The sequence below is a fragment of the Lepisosteus oculatus genome, chromosome 6 (genome assembly GCF_040954835.1).
Source record: "Lepisosteus oculatus isolate fLepOcu1 chromosome 6, fLepOcu1.hap2, whole genome shotgun sequence".
Taxonomy (NCBI): Eukaryota; Metazoa; Chordata; class Actinopteri; order Semionotiformes; family Lepisosteidae; genus Lepisosteus; species Lepisosteus oculatus.
In genome coordinates this window covers 56,233,240-56,260,326 of record NC_090701.1, presented here as the reverse complement: position 1 = coordinate 56,260,326, position 27,087 = coordinate 56,233,240, and the positions used below count along the sequence as shown (strand labels likewise).

The following is a 27,087-nucleotide window of genomic DNA, read 5'->3' as shown; positions in this document are numbered from 1 at the left end:
CCCACGAATTGCTATATCCATTTTGTAGTGCACACGTGACTGACAATAACATACGACATACGCGCTACACAGCTTCATGTCGGAGCTGGTTCATTTGTATTTGGTCATGTGGAAGGGAAGCTAGCCTGCAGCATTTTTAACTAAATACAGAGTAGCCTTCTGGTACAATAAACGGTTTATACAGATTCTGGTTAAAAATGTAAGCGTTTGAAAAAGTCATTTGAGAGCTATATATCTCTATAATTCCGGCTAAATGTAGCTACTAAAATATATATATACAATACACCATAGCTTGATTCGCCACCTCAACGTCTCCGAGCGACGTTTCTTTTCGTCTCTACAGAGGAGCCAGCATTTCAGCACGCTTTTGGTGTCACCTGTGATGTCCGCATGAAATATCTTACAAGATGCTTGTGAGACGCTATACGCCCATAGCTGTTCACTAGCTGCATAAAAAAACGTGTTTTCTTGCAGTGCCGGGGCGTACATAAAATGCGATCGCGGTGTGGTGGCAAAAATATCAATTTTAAATCTCTGGAGTCACTCGCTAATGTAAAAGGCTACAAGGTTGGATTATCGCCTCGGTTCTATACATATGATCGAAATAGTATTAACATCTGTGTACTGTATGTAGTCGCTTTCCAGACCAATTACGGAAAGCAGCGAAGCGCATGCGAGTCTATTTAGAGTTTCGAGGTGTTACGAGTATTTAAAGGTCCGTAAATACTGTAAGTGAACAAAACGAACTGGGATACTGTGATGGCAACAATAATGACAAACTAGTAACAATCAGTGCTCAAGTAATTAGGGAATTCAGTTATTACAGGCTGCCATTGGGGGGGAAAGACAACACGAAGAGTAAAGTGAATTGAACTGAGTTTGGTGTAGGCTTCACTGCGCTCTTGAGACGGAAAAAGAAAGCAACAATTCTGTGTTATGCGCCAAAAGGGTTAAAACCAATAGAAAAGCAGATGTCCCTAAGCAGAGCCTAGTAATTGCACTCTCGCTGCAGCGCAACGCATTGCATAGCCTTGGCTTTTTCTGAACACCAACCACACATCCAGTACACAGTGTGCTAATATACTGTAATAACAGTGCTGTAGTGCTCGCAGAGGAAAACGCAAAACAGCATCTTCTTAGTCACCCCTAGTTACAATAATGCGTAACTATCCAGGCTGACAAAAAAAAGGAAACAAAAAAGAACATGTAAAGAACTTGATTGCTGCCCAGTTTTAACGCGTAAAGACGATAAGGCCTATATTATTATACGCGCTTACACGGACCACAGAACTTATTCATGTACAGGTTTACACTATGTCTCGTGTTTGGCACATGCGTCAGTTGTGGTACCGCTATTTATTTATTTTTTTTGGCGAACGGTTAGTGTCGACGAATGCCTTCCTCAGTGAGCAGGTGTGTTAAAAACAGTGACACACAAACGCGGTGCTGAAGGGATCCATTCCAACGCATTCGCATTTACCTTGAGATAGTCATTTTCGGAACGCAGGTCCTCGACCTCCCTCAGCAGGTCCTCTTCTATCAACCCCTTGCTGCCCCGCAGCATGAATTCTGTGGGGGTGTTCGGGTGGCCCGGTCTAAAGTCCAGTTTGCCGGGGCTCCTTCCCGGCGGTTCCGTGTCGCCGCACTGTCCTGGAGCAGGTAGCGGGTAGGACACCCTCTCTTTAGCGGGTATCTGGGACACCGAGGCCGGGGGCTCCCCGAGCTGGGGGAGGCTGTGAGCCCTCCCGTAGGTCGCGGCGGCGGCCGCCCCGACAGGCTGGTGATCGCCAGACCCTGGGTCGCGGTCGCTGGACCCGGAGCCGGAGCCGGAGCCGGACTCCGCATCGCTGCTGCCCGCCTGGGTGAGCCTCTGCTCATCCGACAGGGGCTCCGAGGGGCAGTCGGACAGGTCCGAGCTGCTGTCCGTATGGCTGCTCCTCCCCAGCCCGGCTCCTCCTGGGGCGCCGACCGAAGAGCTCTGGCCAGGTGAACCCCGGGGAGCCTCCGCCACGGCGCATCTTTTCTCTTTTTTCCCTTTACCGGAGCTGTGGCCGGCGAGTTTCGGCTCTGTCGTCCCGTGTTGGATGGTCTTAGCTGCCTTTTTGGGTACCGCGGTCTTGGCGGCACTCTTTGCCGGAGCCGGTTTGTCTTTGGCGCCGGAGATGCTGCGCCTGGACAGGCGGTTTTGAGATGCCAGGAGCCCTGTTGATTGCTGCTGCTGCTGCTGCTGCTTGCTCGAGAGGTTGGGAGATTTGGGAGGGATGGCCGGGGGTTTGGCAGACGACCGGGAGTGTATATCCTTCAGGAATGGTCTCGCAGGGGAAGGCGCTCTGTTCAGTCTTTTCTTCTCCACTAACTGGTGGTTTTGCGGCTTGCTCTCGTTATTGGTGCCATTTAAACTCTCCATCATCCGCAGACGCGTGTAAGGAATGGTGATGAAAGAAACGACCCGTCCTCTGCCCACACAAATAACCCTTGCAGATCACTTCGGCAATACCGTCCTGTTTTTCCGATTTCATCACTTCGGATTGGTGCGCACCTTGTCAGGCGTTCACATCCCCGCGATGGATTACCTCTGTCGAGTACAAGCACCCCCTTTCTTCATCCTCCCTTTACTCTCCTTGAACCAGTTTAAAGAAAATGCAGCAAGGATAAAAAAAAAAACAACCCTGAATTTCCAATCGAAATGACGCGAGTCACCCCCACCTGCCGGGCCACGGGTTTGTCTTCTGTCCGGGTTTAATTCATGTGCAGCCGTGATGCAAGACAGCGATCCCCCCGAACCCCCATTCTGTTACCTCGTCCCCCCCACCCCTCGGACAGTTTCCTCAGCCGTCCACCCCTCTCCGCTCCGGTCTGACATGCAAGATCTGCAAGCGCTGCTGCGGTCCGTCTCTGACGCTTGTGCCTTTCCGGCGAGCGCATGCGCCTGCTTTTTTCACCATCAATTCTCACCCCCCCGCCCTCTCTCTTATTTTTAAGTCCGAGGAGATTTGTCTTACGGGCAATGAATGGGAAGTCCATAGAGCTGTCTGCGTCCTTACTCACGACCGCTCTCTGGCAGCTGTGTCTGCGGGTGGCATTAAAGCGCTAATGCACTAAAAGCCTTAGCCCGTAAGCTTCAGAACGGAGTCTGAGGCTTTGTCCACTTTGTTTCCGCATGGATTGAGAATTTCTTATTCAGGAACTGGGGGGAAAAAAGGCATTAACCTAGACTTACAGGAATAATAAAGGCACCGCCCAATCTAGCCTTTACACCCACTGTTGTTAACTTTGCAATATCAATATAAAATCTAAACTGTTGCGTGGATTTGTTTTTTTAAGTCACGCAGGACACCTCAGATTTGACACCTTATATGTGTAGGCATTCGTGTATAAAAAAGCACTACATCCCTGGAACACAAGCACGGTATAAAGCCATTAACAGATGGTATCCCTCGAAGATGTGTGGAGGTCACAAGGAACTTGTTTATTGGGCTCCATCTCACATTATATTTACAAACAGAAAATAAGGATACATACAAAAGAAGCTTTAAATATTCCTTACACTATACATTAGTATTGAAAAAAATTAAGACTTACGGGGATGGATGGTGTTCGTCATACATATTTCTCTTATTTAAAAAAAATAATTTTTCCATTAGACCCTACATTTGCGGTCCTTTTAAGCAGCAGAATGACCAGACCGTAGCCCGCCAGATCTTGTCATCTCTCAGGAGCTAAGCATGGATGAGTCCAGTCAGTACTGGGCAAAGAGGACTTATAAGGAAAACCAGGCTGCTGAAGTAAGAGGTGTTGGGGGTAACTCTTCCCTTTGGACCACAGCTTTCAAAACAAATTCCCGAGTATTGTGATTAGGTACAGTGTACAGTAGTGGGTACCATCACTCAGACCAGGCATCAGACAAGGTCCCGTGACATTTCATTAGAGTTGGGGTGTGGTGCCCAGCGTCCTGGTTAAATTCCTCTGGGCTTGAACAGCCTGACCTACCTGGAACTTCTCCTTGATTCTCCCATTTCTAGTCGGGCTGCTGGCACATGGCTGCACCACACATAAAGAGCTTTGGCATCCTTAGGGCACAAACAGCTGTCTAAAAGAGATTGTTTTCAGTCAGTGCGTTTACGAACATTTTGCAGCTGCCTACATATCTGACCATTTCATGTTACTGACAGCTACACAAGTGTGAGCAGCTGTATGATTTTTACAATCACGTTTTCCCCATTAGGCACTGATGTCCTACAAGCGTACTGCTCCTACAGCTTCACACTTGCTACTCTGTCTTCAGTTAAGTGTGTTGTTAAATTCTATACTGTAGAGTGTCTACTAAATTGTGTAAGCAGTACTTTAAGGGTTGTTGTATACATACTGATGGAAAAAAGAAACGCAACACCTCCTCCTCCACACTCTGGCCCTCCCGTCTGGGTGGAACAGGCTGAAGAGGGACTCATCTGTGAAGAGGACCTGATGCCACTGCTGACGAGTCCATCGCAGCCTCTGTCTGGCCCAAGCCAGCTGGGTGTGAGGTCTAGGAGCTGTGAGCAGAGGGCCTCTGACAGGTCGCCTTGCTCTAAGGCCAGCAGCATGGAGCCTCACTGTCCGGTCACTGATGCGGGCATTGTGTCTGCTGGCAGGTTCAGCCGCAGTACGGGTGGCAGATCTGAAACGATCTCTCAGATGGACCAGTCTGATGTGTCGGTCCTGCTCTGGTGTGGTCACTCGAGGGCAACCGGATCTTGGGCGGTCATCTGTCCTGCCGGTCTGCTGAAGCCTTCTCTGCAGTCGGGACACAGTGGAGCGGCTCACTCCATAGCGTCTGGCAACGCTGGCACATGACAGGCCTGCCTGCAGCATGCCAGTGGCCCTCTCCCTTGCTTCTGGTGCCATCTGAGGCATTATGGACTGCACAGAAAACTGACTAAGTGTGGGCTTCTTCTCGCAGTGACCTAAGCTTTGAATTGAGGCCTTTTTAAAGGTGACCTGATCAGGCATTGCTCCACCTGCACCTCGTTGGGTAAAAGTGCACCTAATGAGCTTTCCTGTGATTGGCAGGTTGCAATGCCCCACTGCACCAGCTGTACTGCTTAAAACAAATTTATCACTTTTTGTGAAAGTACATTAACTATAACTATAGTATTCAAGAAAATCTTGCGTTTCTTTTTGGCATCACTATGTTCACCCTGTAAAATGTATTACTGAGGCTTGCATGTGAACTAACACCATACATACAAATAAAGACTGATTACCACACAATACATGCTGCTAGCTGTAGCAAAGTCTGATGCTGAATACACTGAGCTAAGGCATGTTATCTTCATGCCAGGACTTTCAGTCAGCAAAGGGAAGGTGCTAGGAATCAAACGAATGTATGATCCCCTCCGTAAATATTAAAATGAGACCGTAAATGAACCATTTGGTTCATTAACACAGCAAAACTGTGTAAAACGGAACTGATGCAACAAAAACTAGTAACAGGAAGGAGTCAACTTATTGAATTTCTGACCAGATCAATTGAAAACATTGACCACTGTGAAATGCACAGCTGGCAGCACTCATTCTCAAGATAGTGCCCTGCCTGTCTAATATCGCAGGTGTTGCTGGAGATGATCAATTGCTTTTCCAGGTGCATTAAAGAGGTCTGGCTCAAGAGATAATGCAGGCCACTAAAGAGACAGCAGATCATTTGTTAAAATAATACCTGTATTTTCAGACTACAACGGTTGTATACGAAAAGGTTTGCCAAATCTGTTATCCATGAATCTCAGGTTCATTGTGGTTACTAGCCCATTCACCACTTGACCAGCTACATATACCATTTCGAGTTGATCATAGTGCTCCCCCCACACCCCAATCCTAATATTACCTTCTATGACGTCCATTTAGAAACAGCAAAAATGTGAGAAAACCTGATAAAATCCTTGATTTTCCCCTAGGCTTTCAACTTAGAATCTGACCATGAAAGCTTTTCAGGACAGTGTCCAAATCAATATCTATGGGCAAGTGTTAAAGCGAGTCCCCAGCTGTGAAATGCTGTCTTTCACAACTTCAGTATATCCAGCCATTTTCTAACAGTTACAATTCAGGGTCCTGGGGGAGCCAGAGCCTATCCCAGCAAGCAACAGGCGCAAGGCAGGGTACACCCGGGGCAGGACACCAGTCCACCGCAGGGCAGACAGATACACTGACACAAATCCGCACACACTCACACCCGGACCAGTTCACCCAGAAGCCCGTGAACCTACCAGTATGTCTTTGGTCTATGGCAGCAAACTGGAGCACCCAGAGAAAACACACACAAACACGGAGAGAACATACAAACCCCCACACAGACAGCACCCCAGGTCTGGACTCGAACCCGGGGCCCCAGCAGCCGTGAGGGAGGAGGGCTCACCAGTGCGCTACTGTGCCACCCCTACACACACACACACACATCGCTTAAGAAAAAAACAGAAAATTACATGTTTGAAAAGCAGGGAAAAACCTATGAATACTGCATTTTCCTGTAAATGAAGTATAAAGAGATCTTATTAGTGGACACTTGAAGCTTGTACGGGCTCTTTATCAACAGAGCTGTGTTCATAAACAACGTCTCCGTGGGCTCGATTGGGCCTTCTCTGCTCTGGCACCTGGATTCCTAGCCATTACAGGACTTTGGCCCTTGTTCCAAAACATTCAGTACAGAACTGATCCTTTTAATTCCACTTTTTTTTTCATTTTACTCAAGCAAAGTGAAAATCACTTCAATAACTGAGGATTAGCAGGAGCACCGAACCTTGGCATGGAATCTGGCATAAATTTGCCATCCTCTGGGCAAGAGGAGCCGAGACACATCTTATATTCCAGAATTAGAGTGCCACCTGGTGGCGACTTACCGGCATTTCAGACTAACATTTCAATTGAAAAGAGGATCACCAAGAAAGTAGCAACAAAGCAGAAAAGTTCAGTCTGACAGCATTGTCCTGTGAGAATTCGTTCCTTATAAAATGTGGTGCATTACACACTGGGTGACCCTTGTACATCTAATTTTGTACATTTCACGTAGAATAAATTAAACGTTCCAACATTAAATGCTGAGTAATAAATATAAAATTTTATTTGCACTTCATTAGTTAAAGAATGCCACAAGTTATAAATACCTCAAAAACATCTTAGAACATGCCAACAAAACCTGCTTTATATCGGGTTTAAAATGTTTAGTATCTCAATTTACAGTCTGAAACTTGCTATATTTATAATATGAGAAGAATACTTTAAATGCACTTCTGTAAAAGTTAACTTTATAAAGAGAAACAGTGAAAGGCTTACCTTTACAATATTTGCATTAAACAAAATGCACAGAACAAAACTGGGTTTTCAAAGTGACACAGGTTATACCAAAGCACTTAATCTGTAAGTGCGGTACAGAGTTTTACTTTTTACAGTTAGTCCAGACTCCACAAAGGAGAGCAGAGCATCACATTCAGTACACTGTAGTGTGTACATGTTTACATCAACACAGTTTCATAATCTACACACATGTAATCTTACACACTGTAAATTCAAAGCTTCTTTCTTTCACATACAAAGTACTTTAATATTGTATATGCTTTACATTTTAAAATGTAACAATGCATTTATTTCCTGTTCACATTTTTCACGTTGGGGTAGAGTGGCTGCACATGACTGGCTTGAACCTTTCGATTTGTTTACTGATGGTGTGACGTATGAAGAATAATATAATGACAGAACAAATCTCAAAGTCCCAGAAGGAATAGCCCCAGGTCTGATGCAAATGTATTGGTAAGCTTTTTTAAACTAGAAATGTTCTGTATTCATATAAATCCTGCTGATATATTATAATTTTTTAGTTCTATAAATGAGGAAGCACATAAGACACAGGTAGGCTGCCACAAAACCAAAATCACCAAGTTTCAAATTACCTTCATGTAAGAAACTCCTTTACCACTGGAAGTCACGCACAAGAAGTGCTTATCAGTCAAACATCAGTCTTATTATGCCATCAAACTATTTTAAAAGACTATTCTCTAAACTGAACTCTACAATGAGTTAATCAACGCAGATTTAATACTGTATGACTTTGATCGGTTTTACTTAAATTGCAGGAAACCTACAGAAAGAAAAATGTGTAGTTAAGTTGTAAAATCAAATTTGAAATTTTCTGATACGAACCCCAAAACGTTTTAGTATGGCCTTGACGTATATCCCTTTTCAATATGTCAATAAATATCACCATATATTCAGCTTAGTGTCCAAAATGGGGAATTCCAAAACATTGAGTGCATTTCCCAAACATTCTTCAGAATAATGTTTAGCCAAAATAAAGAAAAAGATTTATAAACTTAGCTGTAATATTCACCCACCTGCTATTGTATGCAAACATGTAATACTGTTGTCCTCTCAAAGGATAGGATCACAAAAAAATCCTGACACAAAATAAACTATGTATTAGCGCTGCAAATAAGCACTACACATTACTAGTTAGCATGTAGTTTCTTATGCGATGCCCTCATACCTTGTCCAAACTAGTCTCAACTGATTGTAGTGCAAAACAGGGAAAAAAATGGAACCATTCATGCCAGCTTGCTCAGCAAATACCATTGTATTGTAAGGCAAAAAATAGTTTAAAACAAACTGAAAGCACTCCTGAAACCACAGAAAACATGTCAGTCAAATTTTCCCTTAAAACAAGACTGTCTCCGAGGGACTGAAAAGTACATTTACATTTAATTTATGTAAATACAGCATGTACTATAATGTACAGATTATCACTGACACGTTGACTTTACAGATTAGGAATACCGCTGCCCGTCATAATACTGTGATTTTTCAAGCTTTAAGGCGACTAAGGTCATTGACTGAGAGAGAGGCTCTGCACCTGCATGTCTCCACTCTTGCAATTTACACTCACAGCTGCCAGTAGGTTGCTTAGCAGAAGTATTTTAAAATCCTGAACTAAACCTCTCCAGAAATTGCTTCTCTGGCTTACGAGACAGCGATATGGACATGCTCTCTAGCTTCCGATGGGTATAAACGATTTTTCTGAGCCACACAGCAGTTAAGAATGGGAAGGCATTCGTGGGATCTCAGAGCCACTGTGTTACTAACCGTGAGGTAGAGAGCAGGGCTAAGGTATGTGCTTGCGTAGGTATCGTTGTATTGCGTCTCGTACGGTATGAAAACGAAAGAAAGAACTTCAGATAAACGGATTCGCCCCCTCAACGCTCTCCCAGCCCGGTCTTTTCTGCCCACGCCCGGCAGGAACGGTTCACAGCTCGACTGTGGAACAGACACATGGGCGACGAAGGCCTCAGCAGCACCTCAGATTGGGGCGAGGTGGGGGTAGCTCAGGGGGAACTTCGGGTTCAGGCTGCAGGGAGAGGATGCTGTTCGACAGCTCCCGGTTCGGAATTTCTAGAGGCAACTGCAACACAAAATATACATGGTTACCGTGGGTAAAAAAAACAGCCCCGCAAGACAGTTACAATTCGTAAGCTAGTTCAAGTTCAGCAGTACAAATAAAGGCTTAACAAAACAGTTTACACAATATTTATTCACATCACCCTGTTTTTGCCTAGGAAACCTGTGACTTTCCAGGTGAAATCCTATCACAATGAAAGCCTGATTCTTTCCAGATGAAGTGCTGGCATTGATTCCTGACGCACAGTACGCTCTCGACATCTGCATGGTTAACATGCACCGATTTGTGATTCGGTCTGGCCGACTAGGTCTTGTAAGGAAGAACAGCAGAGTGGAATAAAACGGCGTTGAAGGCTGTCACGCACAACTTTCAAATTACCCACGCAACAGACTACGATCATGAGACTAGCTGGTAAATGAGCCTCTTTCATGCCTCCTGCCCCAGTACTCACTGCCCAGCATCTACATCTCAGCTTGGTCTTGCTTCTGTATTGAACTAACGCTCTGGATTCTCTGTCAGCAGTGTGGGGAATGACTGGAGACGCCTTTACAGGCTCATGTACAGTATTATTGCCTGGCACCATAATTCCACATTTGTTGGACAACATCACTCTGCTTATAATTTTTGTATTTATCCTCCTACCTGCAAGTGTCTCAACATTTCAGCAGAGTTTTAATTAACCACAAATCTAGAGCATTTAAACAGATTTACAGTCCTGTTGTGAACTCTAGAACAAAGATGTCACTACAGAAGAAATGTTTACACAGTCATTTTCCTGCTCAGAAAAAGAAAGCTGAGTCACATAAAATAGCAGAGGATATGAAATCAAAATACATTATGCAAACTCTTATCCATGAGTATTTTCAAAATTCGTTTTTTTTTTTATTAATTGATGTGGCTTTTAAAGAGTAAACAGAACATGCCGTCCCTAAATAAGTGGCCTATTCTTACAGGGCAGTACATAACGTACAACAATGTGACCATTGTAAATCTTTAGTAAGGGCAGACTTTGTCCCTAGAATAATTAAAAACAACAATTACAAACACACTTTTGGAAATCATTTAGGGTTTTAAACAGATGTCTGGAAAAAAAAAGTCTCAAATACTTCTAAAAATAAGGTACTATGGTCACACATATTAATACAAAGCCTTCTGTGAGGCAAAACTGCTGTTGGGTTGTGATCACTCCATCTGACTGACACGGAGTGTGAACCACTTCACTAATGACAGAAATTCTCTTGATATTCACAGAAAAGATCTTTCATCTCACAATGCATCAATCACACACCAAAGGGAGGAAGGAACAGTAACTCCTGTAGCTTATATATAGAGTGAGCACACAATTCTAACCGAAGTATCCAAAGCTGAAAGCAGTTTCCATAATGCCCACAAGGTAACTGTGGCAGACAACATCCTCCTTCGCAGCACCAGCTTGGCTGCTAGCTACTGAAAACATGAAATGTTTGTAGGCAGCCATTCCCAAATGTCAAGCAGCTCCTTTGTAGCCTACGTGTAAAATTCCACTACGTCGAGGTGTCACTCCCAACAAGGCAACTGTGAAAATGAAGCTGAGACTGAAACACAAGAATTAGGCTACTAGTATACAGACCTTGTTTAGAATGTCATCAACGAGTTTTAGAAATATCTCGTCGACGTTGTAATTATCCTTGGCACTTGCTTCACAAAATCGCATTCCAGATATCCGCTGAGCAAACTGCAAAAGAAAAATTAACATTGTTTCAGAATCATAATGGCAGCTAAAATCTAAAAATGTACCAACCTGCATACAAACGCCCACTGACAATGCATTTGCACATTGCTGCAAGTCACTCCAAAAATCTAGCCTTCACTTGTCAGCTGCTGTATACAAAACACTCTGTGTTACATGAGGACAGACCCGTCATATGCACAACATTAGCTCTATTATAGTAATTACTTGCATAAATGTACTATAGCAAACCTGTAACAGAGTATATTGAGAAAAATACAGGAACACAGGTCATGTTCACGGAAATCATTTAAAAACAGGAGTGTTAGCAAACACTGCAAAGGTTGTAAAAAACAATTCAATAACACTGATCAAATTCAGGACCAGGCAAATTTCTTAACAGTTTACTTATTTAATGGACTTTCCTACATCAGTCAAATTTCACAGGCAGGGACCTCCAACGGGTCATGACAGAGGCCCTGAGACCTGACCTGGTATACTCAACCAAGCGTCACACTTCCCTAAACGTCGAGGCCCACAATTCTGAGTCCTCCCATTCAAGGACCTGCAGTTCGCAATCCTCAACACCCTTCCACTGAAAGACGGGAAAATCCACGTCTCTGGTATCCAGATCAGAAAGGAAGCATCAGACCAAAATACTGGAAACCCTTAAATCTGGCAGGAGATCCTGAAGCGTGTTCTGGGATGTCGTTCCAATCTCAGCCACACTGCAGTGTGCTGCTTCGATGGTTCTTTGAATTCTGGGAAACAGGTGCCAATGTCCTGAATAAAAATGGCAAGTTTTGGAAGAAGATGCCTTCCATGTTTCAGAATGAGCCACACCGTTTGGCCTGTACCCAGCAGATGGGGGGTTTAGATGCACAGGGTTTTTAGTTAATAACATGAGTTATGCTACTCATTTGTCATCAACCAGTTTGGGGTAGTTTTGATATTTTACTGACCAAAAGATCCTGATTGCACCCAGACAGCCCACAAAGCGTGCCAAGTCCTTCCCCAACAAACACTGCTTTGAAGCTGAATGTCCTTATATGCACTGTCCATCTCCTCAAAAACAGCCTGAAACAGCTTATACTTGAAGGCCGGTCAAAAAAGAAACTTCCCTTCCTTCACCACAGTCATCACATTTATCAGCTTAAAGCCAGAGACCTTGGCACAGATTCTCTCGATAATAGAATTAAAATTTCCCGAGGAGTGGCCAATTTGATCCTTGCTTCTTACAAGGCCCTTCTGTTTCCTGACCACTGTCAATGGTCACAGAACACATCTCTCTGAACCAGAGCACTCCAGTATATAAAGTGGCAGGAAAGTGGCATTTAACAAAGGGAATTGAAGGCATTCATAATATACACAAAAGGCTGTGGGGTCTGGAATAAGGCGCTGAGCCATGCTGCTGAAGCTGATGCCCAGGCTTCTTTAACAGCTGGATAAAACCCCTGGATCAATTAGCTATTAAAAACTATGAGCTCGTTCTGCATGTCCCCCCCAAGTGAAAAGACATTAAAGATTAATTAATTTCTGCATTATTCTTCATTAAATATGAATGTCTTCCTCATTTAAATGGCTTAATGCACCCATATCCGATACTGAAACAGAAACGGAAGGAAACAATAGAACAGGGGTCACAGGAAAGTGGCATGTAGTCTATCTGAACAGGCGTTTTGATTGTATTCTGTATGACTGGTCTAACATTTATTAGGCTCAGTCAATATTCATTCTGTCCAAGCAAGTGCACTTGAACCTTGTCAGGCAAGTTCCCTTTATGTCCTGAAATCTGCCTAAAGAAGTGAAACTTCAGAGGTGCCTTGTCAATGGATAGCAGCTGTCTGAGGAAGAACTTCTCTTTTTCAAAAGGTACCCTTAGCAGTGGCTTCATCAGCTCTCCACCACTTCAGCTGTGGCACTGCTTGTTTTAAGGGCATACTGACTGAGTTCCAGAGTCCCTCTTCACCTGCCAATTTAAAAGAGCCTTTTCTGATTTATTTTCTGCTGTGTTTTACTTACGCTGTTTCTTAAGTAATGTAACTTAAAGGCACCAAAGTGCCTTTCAGAATAAAATACAAGGACAATAATTTAAATCACATCATTATCACATCACATGAATATTCAACTCCCAACTCTAATTCCTCAGATTCCCAAATTGAGGAGTTGCAATGTAGGGTGTGTTGGATTTTTTTTTTCAATGTTAGTAAAACACAGAAACAGCACACTTAAAAAGGCACTTCAATGAGTCCTCACTGGAAAAGTATTCCGGTTTTATAATTCTAGCATCAGACAAAGAGAATATTTCGCTCCACTACAACCTGTTTGAAGTTAAGACTCTGTAACCTATTTTATCCTCTCTTGCTGGTGATGAAGAAACAGTATTTTACAGAAAGATAAATGTGTTTCTGTAAAATACTGTTTATAATGAGCAGATTGAAATTAAAATGAAATTCTTAATGCACCAACAATTCAGCCCATAGAGTGAAACAGGAAATGTGTGATCTTACAGAAGTTAGCTGTGCTTTGGGTCAGGCATCTCCAGCCCCGGACCTGCAGAGCCCCAGCCCAGTAAGTCTTATAAATCAGCCTAAGTCACACCTTTCTAAGGAATGGGAAAACTTGTTAGATCCTGATTCATGACACAAGCCATAGTCTCAATTATGGCAGCTCTGGCTCTCGAGGGCCGACAATTTCTAAATGACACAAACCGCCCATGACGAACTACAGGTGAATGGTCGCAGGTGACGAGCCGAGACTTGAACAAAGCACAGAGATGCCAAAATAGGTATGTATATCACACAACTAACTGGCGAAAAAAGAAACGGGTGACTTGCTGGTTTCCCACACCTGCTGGCTTGTTGCTCTCCAGGGGCTCTGGACAACACAATGAATCCCAACGGGACCAATACAAAAACTGAAGCACTTAATGGAAGAAAGTGGGATAGTGGACACACGTTATCTAGGCTGAAGTAGCTCCAGTAGGGAGCTGCGTCAGCATGCGTAGGCTGCAAAGGAACAGATAACGGGTTTATTCCCTGCTGAAAGGAGAGGAAAGTTAGCGTGACACCCAAAGAAGGCTCCACAGCCAGAATGTTGCGTTTCTTTTCTTCTCTTTTTAGCATGGAACAAACCTTTACTTGTTCCCATGTTATCGAATCTTCCCCGGCTGGCTGCAGATCTCTCTGGGCCCTTTGCCACCTACCTTCTCCCCTTGCTGTCGTGAGATCACTCTGTCCGTCTCGCAATCCAGCTTGTTCCCAACAAGTAACAGCTCTGCGTCTTCCGAAGCGTACTGTATGAGGAAAGGCCAGATCATGTTTGGAAGACGTTAGACATGATCTACAAACCTACTGATATTCCTTTTCTGTGCTATTTTTTTTAAAAGGTCTTTATGTAATACTGATTCACGGACAAATAACGGATTAATGTCACTGCCTGTTTTGACAGGTCAGTGTGACGTCAATCAGGACAATAACAAATGCTGATTCTTATTTTACTTATTTTATTTGTATTCATTCATCTTGGATTTAAAGGACAAGGGGGAGGTATGGGTTGATCACGGCACAATAACAAGCTTGCACAAAATATGAAGGTAAATTTAATTTGGCTTCAAAACATGAGGAACGTCTGCAAAGCAAGAGATCCTCACACTACAAGAAAATAAGGTCATTCCACGTGACATCAATATGATTTTAGCATGACTATCTAAAATTTATCTAAAACTATCTACAGACACAATCTTGGTGCCATTTTAAAGCCCTTGTGTCTCTGCAGATGGTCCCTGAGGTTTGTTGGGAACTAATCTTTCAAATCATAAAAACACAGACGAATCTTATTAAAGGATTTTTTTGGTGTAATGTTCTACAGACTCTATGTATGCGCACAGTTACAAATGCAATGTGATTTTGTGTAATAAATTGTTCATCTATTACCTAGAACCAAAATGTGCCCTTGGACAAAAGGGCTGCTATCCAGAATATGTTCTTTAGGATTTTTTGAGAGATCATATCATCATTTATGTTGTATGATTGTGGTATATTTGTGAGACTTTAGCCCTTTAATCTTCTCATATATGGTGCGACTGTAAAAACGTCTGCAAATGTCACAACACTAAGGGGATTTGAAAGTATAATCAAATTGATGTAGTGTAGATTATTTTCTATTAGGACTTCGAGATTCAGAAGTTAAATAAAAGGGTCTCTAGTCTGTGAAGATTTATATTAAGCCTGAAATGTAAGTTTTGGTCAAATCCCCGTCACACTTTTCCTGTCACAAACCATCTCGTTTCATAAATCAAATATGACACTGATACGAAAAGGAAAATGGCTCAAGTCACTATAGTATTACATGTTAAAGCTAAGTCTAGTTGAAGAATACGCGCTTTGGAATACTTCTTTGATTTTGTTTTCTACATTGTTGTACCTTGTCAATCATTTTCATCCATTTGGGCAAGTCTTCAAAGGTCTCCTCCTTAGTGATGTCGTATACTAATACTATTCCCTTGGCACCTCTGTAGTAGGCAGAGGTAATGCTGTTGAACCTCTCTTGACCAGCTGTGTCCCTACACAGATGAAGCATTTGTTATTGCCAGTTGCCATCAGCTGGCATTCTTCACAGATCAAACACGCAAAAACACACGAGGCTGGTGAATTTCTAGAAAGGAAATCATTGTATTAATTTCATTAGCCTGGAAACATGGTGATACAGGCAGACGTAGTTCAAGGAGGGAGCTGCGTCTGCATGCGTAGGCTGCAAAGGAACAAGTAAGAGTTTATTCCCTGCTGGAAAGAGAAGAAGGCTCCACAGCCGAAACACTGCATTTTCTCTCTTCTCTTTTCAGCATGGAATAAACCTTTACTTGTACCGATGCAGGTAGACTACTGACACAAAAACAATCAACTATCAAGAGGTTTTCTGAATGAGATTTAGAAATCACAGTGGCACTCAAGACTACATTAGAATTAAAAAAAAAAAACGTTTAAGAACTATTTAAAATGTTTCAAGGGACTAATATGTAGATTGTTACAACATGAGAATGAGCTTTAAAAAAGGCTGCGAAGTTGCCCACGAGTCTCAAACTGAATAAACTTCGAACTTCTGCAAACTAAATATGCAGAAGAGACTTGGTGGGTTTGAACCCAGGTCATGTCAGGGCTGATATTGCCAAAGGCTCAGCCCCGCAGGGGGTGGGGCTGAGATCGGTTGGCCGGGTCTGCAATCCTGGGCAGGATGTAGTGAAATCAGTGCGGAATGTGTCTCTCTGCCAACCGGCACTGAACATCCTGTACGTTACTGTGGAGCCCATAACATGGATGTCCCAAATGGCAGGTGGTTTGGAAGAGACTGTCAGCTCATCATCATGGTTCCCATGAGGGTGCAGACATACTTCATCATTTATAAAATGGCAGCCTATTTGGGATAACTAAACTAGCTTAAATATAGCCAGGCTACAGAACAGAGAGAATAAAACGCATATAATGACTTGAAACTGTTGCTTCAGCTTTGAGACTTTGAGCAAAATTTTTAATAACTTTAATTACCTGTTGTAGACACTTTCACAAGCGAGCCCTGAACTCTGTTACATGACTCTTCCCTAGAGCCATGCAGACGGTGAATGGAGACGTCACATGGATATCTAAAGTTAGGACACTGATGCAGCCAAGGATGAGGGTGTTAAGTTGGACGAGAGGAAGACAAACAAATGTGCTGGAGTCCTGCCAGGGTGGAGTTAGTGAGCCAGAGTCAGTTCACAAATTATTATAGCAAGCAAACACAAACCACTGAGCACAGCCACTCCAGGAGTACCATGCAGTACAAGCCCAACGCGATGCGAATGTTGCAACGAACACAGATAAAAACTGCTCAAAATCCATTGCTCTGCTTTTCCTGCTAAAGTACAGGAAATAGAAAACAACTGCCTTCAGATCCTCTAGCTACGACGCACAAACTTTCTGTCTTGAGATCCAGGCATCACGCTTCAATCTGTGATGCAGGCCGAGGATGTCGTCTGAATTTTTCAATTTTCAATTTCAGCCCCAAGAGTTCCAAGAAGAGTTCTTGCTCTTAATCTGCATGCAAGTTTACTTTCTAAGTGGATTAGCTGGAAGTGTTTCTTTTATACACAGTAAAGAAAATGTTGGTGTACATCACGATTTTTCAACCTTTACAAATTAAGATTAAATATCATATGGAAAGGGATACTGAATAGACAAATAGCGTAACTAAAAATAATTCCACATTTCTGCAAATGTACAATGTTCAAACCGATTCATAGACTAAAAATATTGAGCCTCAAAAGAATTATAACTCCTAACTGCAACACGTTCACGAATCGTTCACTGTTTGTTGAATTGCCTTGACACAGATAAATCCATCTTGCTCATACTGTACAGTATCTGTGGTCAACAGGTCGATGAACGGGGAGTTTACTGTGAAAGGTCACAGGTTCGTAATGTGTGTGATCCCTGCTGTAAGAAACACAAGCCTGTGATACGCAGTATACTTTGATGTTGTCTCGTGGAATTTGGTCCTATTCCTTTTTCCTTTTGTAGAACCTGAACGGGCAGGTGCCTGTTCACCAGCCTCGGCGCCAGAAATGCTACACACTGTCCACTCTCACTGCACCGATTGTCAATACGGCTCGTGTCTGGCGTATGGGGTACCCACATCATTACTGTCCTGTTCTCATCTTGTAAGACACAGTGGCCTTCTCTCTGCAGGCGCACTGCCCTGCTGGAATGCTGTCATGTCAGGATAAGATAAGATAAGATCACTTTATTGGCCATATACAATTTCTTGTATTAGGAATTTGTCTTTTCACATACCCCAGCTTTCTCTTCATGAGACACACAAACACACAGACAGGGAGAGAGAAGCTTGGCGTCAGCCATTTATACAGCACCCCTGGAGCAGTTGGGGTTAGGGGCCTTGCTAAGGGGCCCAATGGAGTAGGATTCCTCTGCCGGCTGCGGGATTCGAACCAGCAACCTTTCAGCCACAGGCACAGATCCTCAGCCTCAGCTCCGCCCGGATGAGCCTACAAGAAGGGCAGCACTGGAGGTCCAGGTGGTGAATGGAGCACCGCTCAGGCAGGATGACACCTGTCACTCCAGGTGAAGTTCCAGAGAAACTAGACGCTCTGGTGCAGCACACTACATTCGGACATCTCCTTTGATTTGGAGAAAGGAGACCTGTGTCTCCAGGACTGCTGTCTATCACTGTGGGCTGTGTTTGACTGTAGTGCTTGGCCAGGTTATAAACTGCTGGCTCTGAATTACACCAGATGGCAAGCAGCAGTGCGTTTAAGTCAGCCTCCAACATGGCACAAAGATACAGCTCTCTTGTGAAGCGGGGGATATTGGTTCCTATCTGCATTCTTCTTTCTTTTCTCCAGGTTTGACATTGCAAGGGTTAAATCACCTCACCGCCTGAGTCCAATCCTTTCTCTCACTAACGAGGTGATTTAGTGCTGATGCAACAAAATCACTGGAGTGTAACAGTCAGTCATGAGTGATTAATTAATCAAAACGACTCTAAAACTTTTGATCAATACGGAAAGTTTTTTTTAAAAAAACTACCTTTTTAAAATGTATGCACAGAGTCTTCAAATTTTTCTGATGCGTGGCATACGCTGAAAATAAATGCTGTAAATAAAAATAACTGATGCAAGAGCATGGATGAATATGGTGTCTGTGGCAGAGTTCCCAGGCAATGTTAGAAGAAAAGACGTACCTCAAATAGCGACTCATTTGACTTCTGAGTAAAATGTGACCATATGATTTGGTTGAATAAAACACAGCCCAAGTTTTGTCTAGCTAAAAAAACACTGTATTTGTCCTGTGTCAAGAAGCTCAGTCTTCCTCACAGTCTTTACAACAGGACAACAAATACAAGACAAGCATCAAACACGATGACCACAGAGAAAAATAAGTGCTCTTCATTGGTCGTGACTATTTATAACATCAATTTCTGAAGAAATTACATTACAAATCCAGGAAGTGTGACCTTGAGGAGCTGAACAGCTTCTGCATGGATAAGAGGAGGAATTTCATCCCTGCGATGGCTGAAACCCTTCAGTAGTTCAGACGTCCCCAGTGAAGACGGAAAAGCAATTAACACTGTGTTTTCGAAACACGATTCTGGTGTTTAGGTGAGCAGAACTGGGGAAAGGCTAGGGCTTCCTGGACCCCAGAACACCAGCGTACAAAAAAAAAAGTCATTATGCGAAAGGATCTGTTCGTGTGGTCTGGGATTCCTGGATGAGCAGAGGAGCAGGAAGCTGTGCCAATCCGAAACGAGTGTGCAGGAATACTGTCAGCAAAGAAGCTGCTTTACATAGAGCTTCACAGGGCTAATGGAGGACCAAGGGCAAGCAACTGTTTGGAAGGGACACTGGAAACATGAGGCTCATGCTCAGGTGTCTGGAGGTAAGGAAGGGTAGGGTTGTCCTCCGCCCAAGCTTTTGTTACCAATGTGGACACATTTGCATATTGTTTATTTCTATAATGTGACAACCAAATAGCCGTCATAACGTCTCATTTACTGAACTCTTCCACTCAATGGCCCTCTTCCACTCTTCCACTCATTTGGCCAAACCGTTTGGCTCCAGGAGATTTTCCCAAACAGAAGCCAGCAAGAGCAGATCAGAAAAATCACAGTCTACTACTTTTTTTGTGACAGAGAAGAATCCGAAAAAGAGAAAATACTTCTACTGCAGAGCAAAAGAGATTTTCATACGGTCTAACGGGGTCTTTTTTATTTAACTATAGACGATGTAAGCAGCTCCAAGCAGAACATTTCTTCTTACTGCACAATGACAATCACAGGCACATCATGGACACACCAAACATCAGGCAAATGAAAATGAAGTTTTGGAACAAACCCTGACACTAAAAACACTTAAGTTTGACAAGCAGCAATTAGTTTCAGAGAAAATGTTCACGTTAGTGTTCAGGAACAGTGTTAATTCAGCCACTGGTAAATTGCTAGTACGTTAAAAGCTCTATGTAGCTTCAAACCAGGGGTGACTAAGAGCAGAATGGCTCCGAATTACTTACCAGATCTGTAACCTGATTTTCTTTCCTCTTAGCTCTACTGTTTTGATTTTAAAATCAACTCCTATAAACAACAACAAAAAAAGACGCAGGAAGGGAAGGCAGAAAAGGAATGGTAAGAAAACAATCGCAGTGAAATCAAATCCGAGCTAGAAAAGGTGAACATACAGTTACAGAAACACAGGTCAAATCAGAGTGTATTTTAAATAAGAAAAATACTGACAAAAAAATATAAAGGGAAGAAGGTGAGGAAGACACTGGATGATATAGGACTCTACATTCACTAGGACAAAACTGCTCTTAAATTGAAAGATATTACATAGTAAATTCAGCATCCTTGCTGGGAAGACAATTGGTAATCGATGCCCTTGCATAGTAAATATGCAATACTGATCAGCTTTTCCCTGTTCCTGCCCACATCGGACGATCTGAAGAGCTGAGCAGTGTCACAGATCTGTCTAGTGTCATTCTTGGTTAGGCTTCATAGTAAACAGATAATGTACATTTACACCCAGAATTTCATCTCTGCAAATGCTTAAAATTACAATTTAACATCTTTCAAATTATGGGCAACTTAAAATTCCAGTCCTGTACCAAAGTCTCCCAGTGAACACAGAGGCATATGGCTACCTGCTGTAGAACAGGTTACACAGTGGACACAATCTATCAGAATATCAGGAAAGCCTAATGGCATATGTGCCATATGTGCAAGGCTATTTTATAATTGACACTGATTCGTTAGCACAAAAAAGTGAAAAACAGACTGTGTGAGGAAATTTAAAGATGCACTCAGATCTGCAAAGCTGACTTTTGCAAATCACATTGTCCTCCTCATTTGTCTCCTCAGCTGGTCTCAACCATGCTACTGTCCTCCTCAAGACTTGCCTGCTGTGGACCAGACTGTGTGACTGAAGGAATTAAGTAGAATGAACTTATAAAGACACAGGTCACTGTGTAATTCAGTTATGAGGCTGGTTTATTATCAATAGCATGGAAGGCTATAATCTAAAGGGTTACTGTGTTCTGTTAATCAGGCAAATTATTTTTTAAACTCAACGAATTCTCAGTAGTTACTAAAAGAAGATAAAGGCCTCACAGATGATATTTCTTCCACGGCCGAAACATTGTTTTTTTCTTCTCTTTTCAGCATGGAATTAACCTATTACGTGTTCCATTATAAAACTAGGACTGGTTTGTAATGAAACAAAAAAAACAACTTTGGCACATATAGACAGAAGATGCGATATAAAGAACTAAAAAAGAATAGCATCTCTTCATTTTAATAGAGTACTTTGTGCAAAGTAATATACAAACTACCAAGAAAGAATTTTACAAGCTCAATAAAAGAAATAATTCATGATTTTTTTCCAGGAATTCTTCAAGACATTATGAATTGTTATAAAGGTACAAATGCAGATAAATTGAAAATCAATTCTTCTATGCATTTCATGATAAGTATTAAATATCTTCCAGATTGGTATGAGGACAAGTAAAGTGGAAAGAGACAATATAGTTTAGTTTTTTTTTAGATCGGCAATTGTATACATAACCAGACTTCCAACAAAATAAAGAACGACTTAAAATTCACCTGTTAAGAGACATAGAAAAACATATGTACAATATTATTGAAATGTTTTGAAACACCCTGTATGGGATGGCTAACAGAAAGAACAACATTCTTCACTGTCGTCCCTGACCTCACTGGCACATTTGCAGAACTAATACCTTTTCTGCTCTTTCATATTGTGCCACTGACGCTGATGTCAAAGGCAGTTCAAGATGGCCTTTTTTCCTGATTGCTGTACAGCGGGGCAGGCTGTGTAGTGCATCAACTTGTGGCCCGTGCAGAACTGTTTTTTTTCCCCTGAGCATAGTTTCCTCTAAGAATTGTTCAGCTTTTCAAGTGCAGAATTGACTCAGTCTTAAAGAACTGATTCAAATAAGAACCCTAACGTGATGTCACAGACAGCATACACACCCCTCGGCAGCTGAACAGTTTTTCTAAGACGGCAGAAGGCGTCACGCATACTAGACAAACTTCCTCAATCATGGCTGCAACCCATTTTTAAGGAGGAGACAGCTGGCTGTTAAACAGCTATATATGACACAACACATCCATAGTATATGCCAGTATTCTCCTATATTCTAAGAGAACAGTAGGGCTTAATTACAACATTCCAGACAGATTGTAGCCCTGGCATTCCAAAGACACAAAGTCAATCCAGCATGTAGAGACGCACAGGCCTTATCTCTGGTGTTCAGTCGAAGCAACAACACCTCGGTATTCCCAGAATACCTCAGTGCTGAAAAACACACAGCCCTGACGCATACCCGGGAGTCTTGACCGTGCTGTCCGCAGACACTGCCATTTTAATCTCAGCTGTTAACGGGTCAGGCCGTCAGGGACAGCTGAAGCCCAGTTCAAAATAATGGCGGCCAGTTTCGCGAAGAACCTGCCTGTTCACCGGCCCCTCACACCGGTCCCAGCTGCTGTCTCGTGAACACTCACATGGCCTCGTGTCGACAGCAGGCACTGGCGGCGTGCCTTGTCACAACCCCTCCACCACCTCCTGTCTCGCCAAGCAAGGAAACGTGTACCGTACCGTGCTCTGCTAGCTGATTCTAGTGTCCAAGTCTTGTGTTTGATAATGTGCTTCAAGGAAGACATGAATGACAACGAATCCTGAGGTTTCCTTAAGCCTTTCATGAGGGTTTTCCCAGAACCCTGCCAAATTCAGAACAGCAGTTCCCCTATCATTAAACTTCCTCTAAAATAAGGAGATAAGATTCCTTTATTGGCCACATACAATTTCTTGTATGAGGAATTTGTCTTTTCGCATACCCCAGCTTGCTCTCCATGAGACACACAGACAGGGAGAGAAGCTGGGGGTCAGAGCGCAGGGTCAGTCATTTATACGGCGCCCCTGGAGCAGCTGGGGTGAAGGGCCTTGCTCAGGGGCCCAACAGAGTAGGATTCCTCTGTCGGCCGCGGGATTTGAACCAGCAACCTTCCGGCCACAGGCACAGATCCTGAGCCACAGAGCCACTGCTCTGCCCCGATGTGCAGTCTCTACATCCTTTTGCTCTTTTCAAGCTCTGACTCACACTTTCCTCTCTGATTTCTTTCTCTGTATCTGTTAGTCAAGCCTATTTCTGAGCCTTGAGTGATTTAAACAACAGTATACGGTTTAAATATCACGTGATTTGAGTTATAAGCAAGACAACACCTAACGCATCAATAAATATAAGCACTCTAGGTTACCTCACTGCATAAAGTAGCTACAACTTGCTAATTTCTTAGCAAGACCAAATCTTCTCATCAAAAGAGGAGCAAATTCATTGCGACATCACACAAAATTTAACCTATTGTAAAAAGGGCGATTTATATCACCTCTCAGCCATTTTCGTCACTCTGCTGTAGTAGATCTTTGTGATTCTCAGTTATCTCAAAATAAGAATAGCTATAAACAGTTTAAATAAGTTGTCTGGCCTCAATCGTCTATCAAGAAGTTTTGAAAGGTCAGATTTGCTCTGTGCTGCTGGGACAACACCAAACTAAAGAGTAAACAGCACTATAAAAAATCATTACAGATATCAGAGCAGACCTGACGGTACAACACTTAATAAGACTTACTCGTGCTCAATCAAAGCCTACTGTTTGAGCAGGCCTTATTAACGATTAAATAACTGGGATTTGACATTAATCACGATGACTGAAACAAAAACACATTTCGGACAAGTTGTTACACTTGTTGTAACAGTTGAAAACATGAGACCTACAAAACTATCAATTTTTTTTTTAAATACGAGTAATTATGATCACCAACAGCAGGGGAAAAAAAAATAAAAAAATAAAATCGGGTTAAATTTACAATATGACGTGTGACACTTTTGTGAAGATTATTGATTACTTCCTAAAAGCTAAGATCGTATCGAAAAATGACCAAATCCGTACTGATTTGAGTGCACTACAGCCGGTTAAGTAAACCTTTTCCAAATCATGCTGCGGGCTCTTTCCCTATTTTAATTATTACCGGCCGGTAGCGACAACAGACACCAGGGGCTCCCATCGAGACGGCGAGAGGCGGTCATGCCCTCACCCACGGTGGACTTGCAGGCTTCGCAGAAGGTGTCGTCCGTGAATCTCTCCATCAGGCTGGTCTTGCCGACGCCGCGGGAGCCGATAATGATGACCTGCAGCTTGTAGTCGGCCGGCCGGGGCGGCATCTTCCTCCGGCGGGACTGGGCGCCGGTCAGAGCCGGGGACCCGCCGAGGAAGACCCCGGTGTGCGCCCCGCCGCCGCCGCCTCTCCGCTGGATGTCGTTCCTGGGATCCATCACCAATCCCTCATCGGGCGGCCCTGCTGTTCCGAGGAGCCGACTCAGAGCCCAAGGCGCAACTTTTTTTCCTTACTCGTTCTCGTCGCCTGAGAGTTGCCGAAACTTTTTTTTCCCCTCTCTCTCTCCTGTTCCCAGTTGTTGTCCTGCAGTCGGCAAAAGGAAACGGCGCCTTACGTCATAGGCCAGAAAGTCGGGATCGGGGGAGGAATACAGGGTTGGCGACAGCAAACGGGAGGGAAGGGGAAAAAAAATGCTCCACCTGCAGGCAAGGAAGACCTGGATCAACGCGACGTCTATCCTACTGCACGGCAAAGCAAAGGGAGTTTCGCGTTTTCCTCCAAAAGTAGTGGGACTCTCAAGTCATAACAGTTCTTTTTTTTGTTCTATAGTCGAGAAATCTGGATGTGCGACGCATGTAACGTCAAAGACGAGTATATACGTGTCATAGTTGAATAATTCTCTGGGTAGACGTGGTTGTATTAGAACTAAGACGTGTGTTGTGCTCGGCCCAGTCATTATAATTTATACTTGTACAGTATGTACCCACTGTAAAAATACTGGTCTGTGAGAAAATATCACCGTGTCAAAGTCAATATTTGGTTGCATATCCCCTTGAGACAATACCTGCATGAAATCTGAGACCTACTGTATCAAGCTCACCAAACTATGACTGTAATCATCTGAGATGCTTTGCTGCAGGCAGGCAGAGTTCTTAACTCGTCTTGGTGTGTTTTTTTTTCTTCAGTACGTAAACTACTGGGTGGCACGATGGTGCAGTGGTTTGTCGCACTGGGGCCCCGCTTCAATTCCAGAGCGGGGCTCCTGTCTGCATACAGTTCGCATGTTCTCCCCATGTTTGCATGGGCTTCACCCCACACCACAGAGATGTGCTGGTAGCTTAATTGGCCCTGGTGTGTGTGTCTGTGTGTCTGCCCTTTGATGGACTGGCGTCCTGTCCACGGTGTACTGTGTCTTTCCCCCCTTGCTTGTGGCTCCAGCTCCTCCACGGTTTTGAACTGGAAGCAGTAGCTAGGAAATGGATGGATCCAAAGTGCTGCTCATTTGAATTTAAATCCGGAGATGGACTTTTCAACTGAGGCAGTTCTTAGCAGCTGTCCTGCATGCTCATGCTGTGACAGTACCTTCAACGAGCTTCAGGACCTGCTTCTGATTGCAAAGGAGGAGACAGGAGCGTTTTGGAACAAAGCTTTCGAGACCGATAAGACCAAGATAAACCTTTAGCAAGGAATGGGAAGATTCAAGAGTGGAGAAAGAAAATAACTTTGCAGGTACTCCAAACCACAGCACCTCACCTGCGAAGAAGGTAGGCAGAAAGAATTATTTTTGTACCCCTGGACCGTAAAGTCTGACCAAAAAATCTGGTGTTTCATTTCATTGGTAATGGCTGAAATGCAGCTACTGCATATAGACTCAACTGATTTGATCAAAGTGTGCCATTCAAAGTACACTTGAAGTGCAATAAAACTAAATACATCAAAAACCACAGTCATTTCACAACTCCTATGAACAAAATGAACCAGAATTCTAGACTCATAACTATTCAGACAATGGCTCTTATAACACTGAGTTTGAAATCCATATCTGGAGGTGGCTATAATCTTCTAATCAAACAGTTGGACAAAGCTCTGTGCTAATTCCCCAAGGTCACAAGAAATAAAACAAACTGCATCTTCAATTACATATTTGAATATTGAAAACAAATATTTGGCACAACAGAATACAGAGTCGCAGACACAAGTGTTTGGGGAAAAATACATAGAAAAAACACAAAGGAAGTGATCTTTATTTGTTGCCATAACTGTTCTATTGAAATATATAGATTAAGGCAGAGATACAGCTTTATAATAAAACATCAAATGATGTAACACGCATGCACTGAAAAAGAAAAGTATAAAAAACAAAGGAGGATTCTCCATAGTTTTTGCTGCAAAACTCCAAAACTCCTAAAAAGATGTGAAAAAGTATTGAGATGCCAATCATACTGTAGACAAATAACAAACTGTTGTGGAAAACACAAATAGAATCCAAAACAGTCTTCACTTTTCAATTGAATATAATAATGACTATAATACTATAATAACAGTAACTGATATAACCCTTGAGTATCACCTTCTGAGGTTCAGAATGGCATTCATTCAGATGTTTTTGTTGAACTGTAACTAATTGGGATTCCGCATTATGAGAGTGTTTGATATAGAGTCATTCCCACCTGTGTCTGTTCGTCATTGATGAATTGATCACCTTTGCTTCAACAGAAACAAGGGAACAAGCTCTTAATTAACAAGTTAAAGAGAATGTTCTACCTGTAGTAGCTTCCGTACAGTACAGTAGAACCAGAGGCTTACAGTCTGGTATTTGTGTAACCGGTAAAGGAAAAAATAATAAATCAGAAAAAAATAAATGTAACAGTTAAAGACATGAATGAAAACCTTAACATACAGGTGGGCCCCAGGATTAAGGGTTGGGAACTGCTGTTCCAGAAAATCTTACACAAGGATGGTTTTTCTCACTTGTGCCAGTAGATGTCAGCCGAACGTAAGTAAAGT

At 43.0% G+C, this 27,087-nt stretch overlaps 2 protein-coding genes across 5 annotated transcripts in view; both read right to left on the bottom strand.

Annotated features, from left to right (window-relative positions):
- Nucleotides 1-3,055, bottom strand: part of LOC102683809 (microtubule cross-linking factor 1) — a 79,221-nt gene extending 76,166 nt beyond the window's left edge. For 2 of the 3 annotated variants that reach the window (XM_069191612.1, XM_069191614.1), the window contains exon 1: nucleotides 1,481-3,055. In XM_069191612.1, the coding sequence (XP_069047713.1) occupies nucleotides 1,481-2,410 (930 nt within the window). In that variant the 5' untranslated portion in view covers nucleotides 2,411-3,055. The remainder of the gene's footprint in view (nucleotides 1-1,480) is intronic. The other variant, XM_069191613.1, reaches the window with a different exon arrangement.
- A 4,010-nt stretch (nucleotides 3,056-7,065) lies between these two features.
- On the bottom strand, nucleotides 7,066-24,743 carry rab12 (RAB12, member RAS oncogene family). Of its 2 annotated transcripts, none has more exons than XM_015353653.2 (6): nucleotides 24,214-24,743; nucleotides 20,183-20,243; nucleotides 15,549-15,687; nucleotides 14,329-14,418; nucleotides 11,025-11,129; nucleotides 7,066-9,418 (listed from the first exon to the last, which is right to left on the bottom strand). In XM_015353653.2, exons 1-6 carry the CDS (start codon nucleotides 24,515-24,517, stop codon nucleotides 9,305-9,307), a joined length of 813 nt encoding a protein of 270 aa, XP_015209139.1. In that variant the 5' UTR covers nucleotides 24,518-24,743; the 3' UTR covers nucleotides 7,066-9,304. The 2 variants fall into 2 exon arrangements, with proteins under 2 accessions (XP_015209139.1, XP_006633935.1); XM_006633872.3 differs by having other exon boundaries at nucleotides 24,280-24,728.
- Nucleotides 24,744-27,087: the final 2,344 nt, after the last annotated feature.